The sequence below is a fragment of the Porites lutea genome, chromosome 9, assembly GCF_958299795.1.
Source record: "Porites lutea chromosome 9, jaPorLute2.1, whole genome shotgun sequence".
In the NCBI taxonomy this organism is placed as follows: domain Eukaryota; kingdom Metazoa; phylum Cnidaria; class Anthozoa; order Scleractinia; family Poritidae; genus Porites; species Porites lutea.
This window is the reverse complement of record NC_133209.1, coordinates 12,641,339-12,655,646: the sequence shown is the minus strand read 5'-3', so window position 1 is coordinate 12,655,646 and position 14,308 is coordinate 12,641,339. Positions and strand designations below refer to the sequence as shown.

At 28.4% G+C, this 14,308-nt stretch overlaps 1 protein-coding gene across 1 annotated transcript; it reads left to right on the top strand.

Moving 5' to 3' along the window:
• Positions 1-6,807: 6,807 nt before the first annotated feature.
• Positions 6,808-9,315, top strand: LOC140948905 (uncharacterized). The gene is made up of 2 exons (XM_073398169.1): positions 6,808-8,416; positions 8,693-9,315. Exons 1-2 carry the CDS (start codon positions 6,808-6,810, stop codon positions 9,313-9,315), a joined length of 2,232 nt encoding a protein of 743 aa, XP_073254270.1.
• The last annotated feature ends 4,993 nt before the right edge of the window (positions 9,316-14,308 follow it).

Here is a 14,308-nt window from a genome sequence, read left to right as displayed (position 1 = left end):
TACAAAGCTTAGACAAAAGCGAGAACACTCTAGAAGGATCAGTACATTATCCAGAGCAATAGGTTGAATTTGGACAAAATTTGCATATTTCACAAGCATCTCAGGTCCTCATGTAGTGCCGAAAGAAAATTCGTTAAAAAAAGTTTACAGAAGCGAATTTCTCCAATCTAGTTTCATATTTGTTGTATACTTATAAAAAGAAGTCAAAGTGGGCAAAACTCGATATGAGGATCTCACAGAGACTGGCTCTTAAATTTAGTTTTAAGCTTATTTATGAACAAGTCAACTAAATAAAGTAACGCAAGACTTAAGCTTAATTTGCATTTGCTTTACCTGTTAAAACTTCCAAACCGAGCTTCGTCACCTTCTTGGTGTATTTCAGGAACAGCTTGCTTGATTAGTTGTGAAATTTCTTTGTTTGTTACGGCAGCAAACCGGGAAGGCATTTTGCTAGCAACTTACGCGAGTTTGGCGTCGCTCGCTCGGAGGAACTGGAGGTGAATCAGTGAATAGTGCCGAAGGCAAAGTTATAAATATTGTTGAATAATCCCCGAGACGAAGTCGAGGGAATTATTCAATAATATTAATTGAGCCTGAGGTGAATAATTGATTTTGTATATTCACGCGAAGTGATCTAAACAGAATCAGAAAGGAAACCATTAAAAAACGATTAGTTTGATTGGCGGGTGAATTCATGCGTGAACACGAAGCCGTAAACGGTGGATGCGCTAAAGACGCTAAAGTTAGATCTTTACACTATCTTTAAACATGGCAAATGATAGTTTTAATCTTTTTGTATCAAGTTTTGTAGGCTTTAGCATCAACGGTTTAAAAGAAAACGCGGAAAATTTAAATCACTACCCAATTTTGAGAGGAAAAGTAGAGCTTTACTTGTTTTTGTCAACTCACCATGAATGAGAAAGTTTTCTTTGACGCTTCTTGCAAATGCTGTCAACAGCGGCTACGATCAAGGTGAGCGTTGTTTATCTCCAGTGTTCTTTGCCTTTTTAACTTGCTGGTACGTACAATTTTCGAAACTATTTCCCTTCCTCTTTTATCCATAACTTAACTTATATTTATAGGCTAAATTGGTCTTGCGAGAATATCCCGAAATCACAAACAGTGACAAAGCGACCTCGTTTTCCTCTGCAGTGGTAAACATATATAGCTTCGAGCGTACAAAAAGTCAGCTACAGTAAACCACTTCACAATAAATCACGCTGTTTAAACACCATGAAGTCTTTTCTTGCCTTCAAAGTCATCAGCACTTGGATATTCGCGTATTTTCAAAAAGGCTTTACTAAAAAACTTTGGCAAAAAACCCAGTTCACGACAGCGATTTTGTTTTGCTGTATATTCACCGCCTAGCGCGGTGAAGATAACGTCATAGTCCGAGTCAGATAGCTAACCAATCAGATTACTTGAATTACCAAGATCACTGAGTGTGTATATACTAATCACTGATTGAGTAGCCAATCAGAGCGCGTGAAAAACACTATCCACTGTTTTAGTATATTTTAAGCAAGTCACGTGTACAGGTATTTTATTAATTTCTCCGGGGAGGTTTATCTCGTATTTCCGAGTAAGTGTTGTTAAAAAGGCATTCAAGGGTTCAAGTTCTAGCTAAATTATATTAAACAGCGTGCAAAGAGAGTAGACAAAGTAGTGTCCAGCAATAGCCCTGGGGTACTGGATTTTATGATTGGGCTGGTGAACTGCGTTTTTAACTTGCCTGCGTAGCAAGTAAAGTTTCTTAGGGAATTCAGATTACAGAAGGACTGTGAATCAATCCCAGGGCTAGTCAAAATGGCTTTCAGGCTAGTGCATTCTAGGTACGGCTTGCCGGAATAGCAAGCTGTAAAGCTGACTTTTCTTGCACCCTTAACAAAATATATATATTCAAAACCCATTTGTTTATCCTTCGAGGAACTTCAGGTAACACTTACTGGATTAGGGATCCGTTCACGTAGGTAAAATCGGCTAAGCACATGGTTAAATCCAAAACAAAATCCATCTCAAGTCTGGGTGCACTTTCCAATTTTTCAAAACCTGAAATCTATAATTTTTTCAAAATTCCTACATGAAATTGAAGCGTGAGTTATTTGTTTTGTTATACAGCGTGGGTGCAGAAAGAGTCAGCAAAACTCATCTAGAAAAGATCGAAGCGACTCTGCTGGCAGGGTATAGGTCTTCCCTTCTAGACAGAAATTCAAGCTTTGTACATCGAAGGTTGCGTAAAACTGCGCTTTGTTTATGTTTTCCTGATTGCTCCCTGCCAAACGATTTGATTTGATCAACTACGAACGTAAGAGAGCGACGTAATACAGCTATTTCCTCCACGTTATGGCCGCCTTTATCCTGTATTTTAAGTATTTTGTTTTGGTCACGTGACTAACTAGGCTGGATGCGGAGAGAGGGCGGGACCGAGCGACTGCAGTGGAATTCTGGGAGAAGAAAAATGGTGGATACAAATGCGCTCTTGTTGTTGTCAATATAATTGTACGTGGCGTTTCCGTTTGAAGATCTCGTTAACACACGTTAACACTTAGTACTGCCATCGGCTTAAGCATGACGCGTAAATTATGCGTTAAAATAAATTATTATAATTAAATTATTAAGTGTTAATTTAAGTTAATTATCTCAATTTCATTTAAACAAGTTTCAGTTTTACAATTATAATGACAATAGGCCACTTACACTAAGAGGTCACGTGACCAATGCTTCCTTTAAACAATGAGTTGGAATCTTGCTAATGCCAAAAATTGATAGAGCACAAAAACAGTATCTTACACCCGAAATTTTAGAGGAAACCCATTTAAGGGAGATATTCTATGGCAGTTTGATTTTTCAACAAAGTAGTATGATTTGTATTGGCCACCATGTTGGAGGGCATACTCTTTCCCTGCAACATGGCGACCAAATCTACTTTTTGCTTATATCGTCTTATAACGTTTGATAGTTGGGCTCAGATATGCTGTAAATGTTACCACATCATCTTTTCCACATTTTCCTTGAAGTTTCAGTGCAAAATTTGTCTTCAGAAAGAGGAAATTCATAATTTTAAATATAACATTTTGGTCACGTGACCAGCTACGAAGTTACTCATTTTAAGAAAACGGTGGGGGGTTGAAAAACCAAATTACTATTATTTTGTTTAAGATATGACCCACTAATCGTTTTTCGAAGGAAAATCATAGAACTTTCACTTTCATAAAAACGATGTCAGATGACCTCTTAGAACAAATGGCCTATTAAATCAATCAATCGCTCAATCTGAGGTAGGTTTAAAACAGAGTAGAAGACTCGGCTCCTTAACAATAAGCCACCTATTATTACATCATAAATAGATCTAGAGATTAATGAAGTAACAGAATTATCTAAAACGTTATTTTTAAAAGTATTATTAAAAAACTAAAGAGGACATGCGATAAAAATAAAGATAAAAATTCAATAAAAAATTACCATAAATGCACAAATAATTAAATAAAGTACAATGTAAAAATAGAGAAAATTTATATTGAACTTATCATAATAAAAGGCCATCAAATTCTTGCGAAAGACTGACAAGGTATTTCCCTCTCTGGGCTGACTTCAACATTTTAGCTTTCCAAAATCTTAAATTCAAGATTTCGGCTGACCTCAAGATTTTAGCTTTCAAAAATCCTGAATTAAAGAATTTACCTGACTTCAAGATTTTAGCTTTCCAAAAATCTGAATTCAAAATTTTGGCTGACTTCAAGATTTTAGCTTTCCAAAATCTTAAATTCAAGATTTTGGCTCACGTCAAGAGTTTAGCTTTCAAACATCCTGAATTAAAGATTTTGGCTGCCTTCAAGAATTAAGCTTTCCACAATTCTGAAGTCAAAATTTCAGCTGATTTCAAGATTTTAGCTTTCCAAAATATTGAATTCAAGATTTTTCCTGACTTCAAGATTTCAGCTTTGCAAAATCCTGAATTAAAGATTTTGGCTGACCTCAAGATTTTAGCTTTCCGAAATCTTAAATTCAAGATTTTTGCTCACGTAAACAGTCTAGCTTTCAAAAATGCTGAATTCAAGCCTTTGGATGACTTCACGATTTTACCTTTCCAAAATCGTGAATTAAAGATTTTGGCTGACTTCAAGATCTTAGCTTTCCAAAATCTTGAATTCAAGATTTTGGCCGCCTTTAAGTTTATAGCTTTCCTATATCCTGAATACAAGATTTTGGCTGACTTCAAGATTTTAACTTTCCAAAATCTTGAATTTTGGATTTTGGCTGAAGTGAAAATTTAACCCTTCCGTAATTCTGAATTCAAGATTTTAGCTTTCGAAAAATCTCGAATTGAAGATTTTTTCTCACTTTAAGATTTTACCTTTGCAAAATCCTGAATTCAAGATTTTGGCTGACATTAAGGTCTTAGCTTTCTAAAATCTTGAATTCAAGTTTTTGACTGATTACAAAAATTTAGCTTTGCAAAATCGTGAATGCAAGGTTTTCGCTGACTTCAAGATTTTACCTTTGCAAACCCTGAATTCAAGATTTTGGTTGACTTCATATTTATAGCTTTCTAAAATTTTGTACTTGGCTGACTCCAAGATTTCAGCTTTCCAAAATCTCGGATTAAAGATTTTGGAGGAAAATTCAAGATTTTAGCTTTCAAAATTCTTGAATTAAAGATTTTCGCTGACTCTAATATTTTATCTTTCCAAAATCCTAAATTAGATATTTAGGCTGACTTCAAGATTTTAGCTTTCCAAAATCCTGAATTTAAGGTTTCGGCCGAATTCAAGATTTTAGGTTTCCAAAATCTTGAATTCAAGATTTTGGCTTATTTCAAGATTTTAGCTTTCCAAGATCCTAAATTCAAGTTTTTGGCCGATTTCAAGATTTTAGCTTTCTTGAATTTAGAAATCCAGATTCTGCCTAATTTCAAGATTTTAGTTTTTCAAAATCGAGAATTCGATATTTTTACTGGTTTCAAGATTTTAGCTTTCCAAAATCGAGACTTCCAGATATTAGTAGTTAGTAAAATGGTATCTGTAGCGCGTTTTAGTACCCCCCCTCAAACGGGATTAATCGGAAAAATGACGGAAAATGCTAATAATAAAATTCCACATTATGCAGAAAATTATAAAAAAGAGTACCTTTTTATAAGAGGAATAAATAAGGAATTTGAGTATTTAATAAATAAACTGGATACAATAAATGATGGATTATTTGAGAGTAAAACAGTTGTTAGAATTAAGAATATAATGAAAGATTTTCTTAGAGGACAGGAAAAAGGTAAATTAAAGAATATTAGTGGTTTGATGTTACCAAAATATGATTATTGTTATATACAAGAATTTTACATATATTATGAAATTGAATTTGGTAATAATCCAAGTTCTAGAGAATTTTTTGATTTTTTAGGAAAACTTTATAACAAAATAAAAATTGAATTTGTTTTTAGTGATTATTATGGAGAAGGGTTTTGTATTTAATTAAGAATTAAAAGTTTACGTCTTCTAATATAATCAGTTATTAGAAGACGTCATGTCTAACCAATCGCTTAATGGTTTTCAGGGTTCACAACCCTTTATAACAGATAAACAATTTCAGAATTTATCTTTAGCTGAAATAAAACATTTAATAAAAGAAGAAAAAGAAGGACTTAAGAAAGATTATAAAGAATTAGGTGAAAGAAAAAGATTAATTAAACTATATAAAAAAATAACAAAAACTAGAGAAAAAGTTAGAAAAGGAATTGATATAAGAAAAGAACATAAAAAGAAAAAAAAGATAAAAACATTTGAAGAGTATTTTGAGGAATGTATAAAAAATAAAGAGATTCCCAAAGATACTCCAGATTACTTACGTAAATCTCTTGAGCGTGCTATGTATGAACATGAGCAAGGAATTCAAATAGAAAAATCAGCTCTTAATAATTTTGCTGTTAAGCATGTTTTAGCAGGAATTCCTGGTATTGGACCAATTGAATATTTTAATAGAGTTTTTGGTACTTTATTATATATATTGAAGGAGCATAGAAATATTAAATTAAAAATGATTTTGGTTTGTTTAATGGAAAGAATTGCAGTTAAAACAGAAAAAGGAATTCAAGAATTAGAAGAATTTAAAGCATATTTTAGTTCAAAAACTTTTAAAAATTATGAATCATCAAATGAAGAAGAAATAGTAAAAGAATGCATGAGTAAAATTTTAAATGATATTGATGATTTTAATCAAAAGGGAAGCGGGTGGTATTTTAAAGAAGTTTTAAAGCTTGAAGTTAATACTGTTAAGTTTAATCCAACTAAGGGCTCATCTTATATTGATCTTCCTTCTTGGATAAAAAATAAAAAAGCAATTGTTAACATTAAAAATAAAGATGACAAATGCTTTCTTTGGTGTATACTTAGATATCTTCATCCAAGAGATAGAGATGAGGAAAGAATAAAAGATTTAGAAAAGTATGAGTTTTCACTTAACACTAAAGGAATTACTTTTCCAATGAAAGTAAATAATATTACTCAATTTGAAAAACTTAATCCAGATATTCCAGGAATAAATGTTTTTTCTGAAGATGGTAAAATGATTATTTATCCTTTGAGAGAGGCAAAGAGAGATTGTAAAAATACTATTGATTTATTTTTGTATGAAGAAGATGGTGTTTCACATTATACTCGTATTAAAAATTTTCACAGGTTAGTAAGGTCTTAAAAAACTACAAGTCATAACGGTAAAATATTTATTTGTAAGAGATGTTTTAGTCATTTTACAAAGGAAGAATTATTAGATAATCATATCAAATATTGTAGTAATAATGCAACAGCGTTTGTAAAAATGCCTGAACCAAACACAATGCTATATTTTAAAAATTATTACAAGAAACTTCCTGTTCCTTTTGTAGTTTATGCAGATTTTGAATGCTTTACCAAACCAATGAATAGTTGCAGTCTTAATCCAAAAGACTCTTATAATTACAACTACCAAAAACATGAACCATCAGGATTTTGTTTTTATGTAAAGGGAATAGTAGATAAAAAAATTAAACCAATCATTTATACAAAAACTTCTGAAGATGAAGATATATCAAAAGTATTTGTAGAAAAACTTGTGGAAGTAACTAAAGGAATTTATAACGATTTTTATCAAAAACCAAAACCTCTTAGACTAACTCAGGAAGAACAAAAATTATTTGAGAAAGCAGTTAACTGTCATATTTGTAGCCATGAATTAAAAAAAGATAAAGTTAGAGATCATTGTCACTTTACAGGTCAGTATCGCGGAGCAGCACATAACAAATGTAATCTTATGTGTCGTAAACCAAAAGTATTACCAGTTATATTTCATAATCTTCAAGGATATGATGCACATTTGTTTATAAAACAAATTGCTAAATTAAAAGGAGATTTAAATTGTATTCCATCTACGGAAGAAAAATATATTTCTTTTTCAAAAAGTATTAAAGTTGGTGAGTGTTATTGTTCAAAATTTGGAAAAATGATTGATGTAAATTTTGAAATACGATTTCTAGATTCGTTCAAGTTTCTTCAAACATCACTTGCCAATCTTGTTTCAAATTTATCTCCAGGTGATTTTCATAATACAAAACATGTATTCAAGAAATATGTAGATCTACTAACTCGTAAGGGAGTTTATCCTTATGATTATGTTTCATCACTTGATAAATTATCAGAAACACAACTTCCACCCAAAGAGGAATTCTATTCAAAACTAAATGATGAAGATATAAGCGATGATGATTACCAACACGCTATTAACGTTTGGAATACTTTTGAATGTAAAACAATAAGAGATTATCACAATCTTTATCTCAAATCTGATGTATTACTGCTAGCAGATGTATTTGAAAACTTTAGGAAAACTTGTCTCAAACATTACAAATTAGATCCAGTTCACTATTACACTTCCCCAGGTTTAGCTTGGGATGCATGTCTAAAAGAAACAGGTCAGCATTTACAGTTATTAAATGATTATGATATGTTAATGATGTTTGAACGTGGAATACGTGGAGGTATAACTCATATATCAAAAAGATATGCAGAAGCAAATAATAAATATATGAAAAATTTTAATCCTAAAAAGGAGTCAACATTTATTCAATATCTCGATGCAAACAATCTATACGGTTGGGCGATGTCTCAAAATCTTCCAACACATGGATTTAAATGGATGAAAAATATAACAAAAGAAAAGGTAATGGATATTCTTGAGAAAGCAAATCATAGTATGTCAAATCTTGGGAGTAAAGGATATATATTTGAAGTTGATTTAGAGTATCCACCTCACCTATGGGAAACACATAATGACTATCCTCTTGCACCTGAGAAGATAATTGTTAATGGTGTTGAAAAACTAATTTGTCATTTTAAACCCCGAAAAAATTATGTTGTACATTATCGAAATCTTAGACAGTATCTTGAGTTGGGTATGAGGATTACTGCTGTTCATAGAGGAATATCATTTTATCAGTCTTCTTGGATGGAACCTTACATAAGAAAAAATACAGAACTTCGAAAAACAGCAGCTAACAGTTTTGAAAAAGACTTTTTTAAACTAATGAACAACTCAGTTTTTGGTAAAACAATTGAAAACATAAGGAAGCGACAAAATATAGAACTTGTTGATAATCGTAAAAAAGCTGTTAAGCTAACAAGTAAACCCAACTTTGATAGAGTGACAATATTTGATAAAAATCTTATAGCGGTACATATGAAAAAGACAGAAGTGTATTTTAACAAACCAGTGTATGTTGGTCAAGCAATTTTAGATTTATCAAAAACATTAATGTTTAATTTTCATTACACATATATTAAAGAGAAATATGGAAACAATGTAGAATTATTGTTTACAGATACGGATTCATTGATGTTTCAAATTAAAACAAAAGATTTTTATAAAGATATAAGTCCAGATATTTTAACCAAGTTTGATACTTCTGATTATCCTTCAAATCATAAATCTGGAATACCAACAGGAGTAAATAAAAAAGTTATAGGAATGTTTAAAGATGAAGTTGCAGGAAAACAGATAACACATTTTGTTGGATTGCGACCCAAACTTTATAGTTTTAAAATTGAAGAGGAAAGTGAAGTAAGAAAGTGTAAAGGAATAAAGAAAAATGTTGTAAAAAAGAAAATAGATTTTGATGATTATGTTAATTGTTTATTCTTGGATAAAAAACAAATGAGATCTATGAAAATAATAAGAAGTGAAAAACATGATATATATTCAAAAGAAGTTAATAAAATAGCTCTAAGTAATGAAGATGATAAAAGAATAGTCTTAGATGACAAAGTACACACTTTGGCTTTTAGGTGTATATGAAAAAATATATAACTAATAAATAAATGATTACTTATATATTTCCAGATAAAATAGGTTTTATTATTTATCCCAATGAACCTAAAAATTATTGTCCTGAACTTAAGTATTTATATTCTCTTAAAAAGCTTTACCCAAATATACATCCAAAGTATGATGGTGTTTTCAAATGTTATTCTGTTTCTGGTATTAAATGGAATATAATAGATTTTAGATAAAAAACATTTAAAAATAAATAAATAATAAATAATAAATGTCTTATACAGAAGAAGAAATAAAAAATATTTAAGTATACTAAATAAATATAAAGTTGAGAGTAAAAAGGTAAAAAGGGGTTGTTCAAATTGTTCTAATACTGAATCTTTTACAATAGATTCTGGTCAAAAAATTTGTGATGAATGTGGTACAGAAAATGGTCATGTATTAGGATTATTGATGTAAAAGATTTGGATAGGTTACATTATAGAAAAAAGAGTATTTACCATAGGAAATACCACTATGAGAAAAAGGTAAATGAAATTTCTAAAAGAATAAACCTAAATGATGAAGAAAAATGTGAACTTTATGATAAACTAACAAAAATAGATAATCATATCATGGAAATACTAAACAAGCATTACTTTAGAAAGAGAATGATAAATATTAATTATTTAACGAAAAAAATTTTGGAGGAGATGGGTTGTGAAAAGTATAAACTTATTGTACTTAAGATTAGTTCTCTAACTTTAGAGATTTATGAAAAATGGTGGAATTGTTATAAAGGGTTAAATAAATAATTTTATATTTTTAAAAATATAAAATTTAATCTTTTATAATTTGAGAGAGAGGAGTGACAGTGGGATCTCTTATTAGATAACTTATTTTAGAGTCAGTGGGTTTTTTTAATAGATAAGTATAACCATTATCAAATACTCTAAATATATCTAAAAATGATTCTTTTTTAAAATACAAATCACCATCAATTTCCATAATATCTAAAAATAAATTATTAATAGTATGATATATTCCTTCTGTATCAATACCATCATCTTTCATAGCATCTTTTAAAACTTTTGAAAAATATTCTTCATCTCTAGATATAAATTTACCATCAATTATTTTATTTAAGAGTGGTTTAACTAATTCTTTTCTTTGTTCTTCTGTTATTTTAGATTGTCTTAGTAATGTGCCAATATGATTAGAAACAAGATTAGTAAGGAATTTTGGTTTTTGTGTCATAATTTCTTTAAAATTATTGATTATATACTCATCATGAAAAAAATCAAATACTTCTTTTAGTAGTACTTTAGCAAGACGATCTATATCTTTTTTCTTTATAACTACTTCATCCATTTTATTTAATGATTATATTAAACCTTTATGAAAACACCAGTAAATTATCCCAGTGAGATAACCAAGTACTTCACATTCTTTGAAAGGTGTGTTGATAGTGTATACACACCCTCTTCCAATCCTATAGTGTTTCCAGAAAGCTTTAAAAGCGAGACTGAATATTAAATGATTGGTAATGATATTTGAATCAGAATTTAGGTAGTGTCTTACCTCTATAAGTTTGTAAATAATTTGATCAATGTCCAATTTTTGTGTAAAATACTTTGCGTAGAGAAACTGGTAAACTAGACAAGCTTTAATATAGTTATCTGGATAAAGAGGAGTTTTATAAGTTGGAAAGTAAAGATTAACATAATTTACTATTGTACTAATCATTTTATATTATGTTTAGAGTAAAAAAAAAAATTTAATTATATTTTGTTTAAAGAAATAGTTTTTTAATATAAAATGGAGAAATACATATTGGAAAATGATAAAAAGTTTTTTATTAATCCCATTTATAAAAAATATGCGGCAAATAAATATGGTGAAATCATGAATGTTAGATTAAGAAAAGCTATGAGAGGAAATATTTGTAATAGTGGTTATTTAATTTTTGGGATATATATATCAAAAAATAAAATTTAAAGTTATTATTCACATAGATTTATTTATGAGTGTTTTTACGGAATGATAGAAAAAAAAAGATTTATTAATCATATAAATTTTATTAAAACAGATAATAGGTTGAAAAATTTGGAAGTAGTTACAACAAGTGAAAATAATAAAAAATCAGCAATTAATAGAGATTATAGTTTTGTAAAGGATAATCATAAAAATATAAAAAAAGTTAAGGGAATTAATTTGTTAACAAATGAAGAAGTTATTTACAATAGTTTATATTCAGTTAACAAATTATTATTTATTAATGCAGGTCAAGTTAAAATGATTTGTGAAGAGGGATATAAATATTGTAAATCAGCCACTTCAAAAAAAGATGGTCAAAAATACACATTTGAATATTTAAAATAAATTTAATCACTCTTTGATTAACTTTGTTACTAAGTATTTCATAGAATTGAAAAATAAATTAAAGAATAGAAATTATTAATAAAATGGAACATATTCTTGAAAAAAAAGAAAAAGAGTTAATCGAAGAAGGATTAAATTTTATAGACTCTTTTGAAGAATATACTAGCAAAAATAATCCTGATATTTATAAAAAATATTTAGATTTTAAGGAAGAAATACTTATCAGTTATTCAGACAAATGGAAAATATATAAGCGAATTTTAGAAGATTCTAAAAGGGATGTAGAAGAAAAAGCAGATATTAGTAATTTAGAATTTGATGATATGATTAAAGAAATGGAAGACTACATAAACACTCATAAACCAAAAGTTTTCTTAGATAGAGAAAATATCGATAAAATAAATTATATTGTTGATATTATAAATAAAGTTAGCAAAATACCAGAGAAGTCAAGATTAAATTATGTTTTGAAAAGTAATACTTTTATAAGAATAAAAGATTATTTTAGAGATAGATTAAATTAATAATTTCAATATTTATCTAAATATTGAAATCATTTTATATTTAATGATTAGTTTAAAGAGATAAATTAAATTAAATTAAAAATGAATTATTTAAAGAATAGAAATTATTTAATTAGAAATGGAAGATATTCTTAAAAAAAGAGAACAAAAGTTTATTGAAGAGGGATTATTTATAATTGGCTCTTTTGAAAAATATACTAGCAAAAATAAACCTCATATTTATAAAAAATATATAGAACGTAAAGAAAAAAGATTTATTTATAATAACTCATACCAATGGGGTGTATATAAAAGAAATATAGAATATATTTAAAAAAATTATAATTATAAATATTCCAATGAAGATATAATTAAAGAAATAGAAATCTATATAAACTCTATTAAACCAAAAATATTTTTTAAAAGAGAAGATATTTATAAAATATATCAGGATGTAATGATTATTAAAGAATTTAGTGATATATTCAGTATAACAAAATATAGAATATATTAAAAAAAATTATAATTATAAATATTCCAATGAAGATATAATTAAAGAAATAGAAATCTATATAAACTCTATTAAACCAAAAATATTTTTTAAAAGAGAAGATATTTATAAAATATATCAGGATGTAATGATTATTAAAGAATTTAGTGATATATTCAGTATAACAAAAATTAATTATTGTATTAAATTAAAAAATTTTTTAACATTAAGAAGTTTTTTATTAGATTTCGAATATACAATAAAAAAACAAAAAGAAGATTAAATATTAACACTAATATTTAATCTATATTAAATTTCTTTTTATACTTCTCAACAAAGTTATCAACACTAGATGGACATTGATCAATTATCATTTCATCCAGAATCTTAATACGATCTACAAACTCTTCCTTATTCCACTCATCTCCTCTGAGTGCTGATCGTAATTCAACGAGCACTTTCTCATAAGTAGTATAAGCCAGCTTTGATGTTTCTATCTTTTTCTTAAAATCCTTCTTTTTTGTAATTCCAGCCACAATTACTCCAGTACCATTTATTACTCCAAGAATAACAGGATTGAGTGTTAGTCCTCCTGTGATAGTGCCAACAGCAATAAGAGATAAACTAGTAATAGTAAAAAAATTATCTAGAAATTTATAAGATTTATAACATTTTTTATAACACCATTGTTTCTTATGGTAATGTTTATAGAGATTAGTAATAGTATTATATTGTTCCTCTGTTAAAGATTTATCAATATGATTAAATTCAAAAATACTCTTTCTTTTACTACTATTTCTTTTCATTTATTCTTTACATTACATAACTTCCACTTAACTTTTCTTGAAGCATTACTTTGTGAAATTGCTCAGAGCCGATGTCGTAAAAGTTTGTAGAGTACATTAATCTTAATATCACTCCATCTTCAGTTGTAAACTTCCAACGTTGATTAGCATTGTATTGAACAGCTGGTATAGTTAATGTTGCGCTGTAGTTACTTATTGAAGCTTTTGTGACATTTGCACTAAGATTTTCTGCTAGCCATAAAACAATTATTTTTCCATTAAAACTACTTAGCGTAGTAAAATTTTGAGTTGTTTTGTTGACAGTTAAAGTTACTTTATTGTTTGATTTATTATAATCCAATTTTACTAAAATATTATTGTTTGTTGATAAATATTTAGTTAGGGTAAAACTCCTATTTCTCCAATGAGTGAAAACAATACATAAAGTAGATTTTGAAGAATGTGAAGGAGAAAAAGTAATATTATAACCATTAATATGTAATCCTTTTTCTGTTATTTCACTTAGGTCTTTATTAGGAGGTAGTGTTATATTAGGTTTCAAAGAATTAATAATAACTCCAAATGAACCTATATTTATTCCGTAAGTATCCGCATCAGCAAAGTCATAGAACTCATTAAAGTATAATCTATACAAAGCATTTTTAGTGTGAGGAGCTATTTCTTTTACTAATGCAACTGTTGCAGCACTATTATCATTTTGTCGATCAAGTTTGATATTTTTAATTTCTTTTTGATTTGCATTAATATCAACATTATACACTACTTCTGTTGGTTTGATATCAAATGCGGTGTGATAGTCGTAAACTTTATCTGGGTCGATATTGCTAAATGTACCCATCATTCCATAAGCAATA

Bases quoted from the DNA above. Each gene is read 5' to 3' on its own strand.
- LOC140948905 (XM_073398169.1), top strand. From the start codon at position 6,808: ATGCCTGAACCAAACACAATGCTATATTTTAAAAATTATTACAAGAAA. The intron at 8,417-8,692 runs GTATGAGGATTA...AAAATCTTATAG, and splicing joins TAGACAGTATCTTGAGTTGG to CGGTACATATGAAAAAGACA.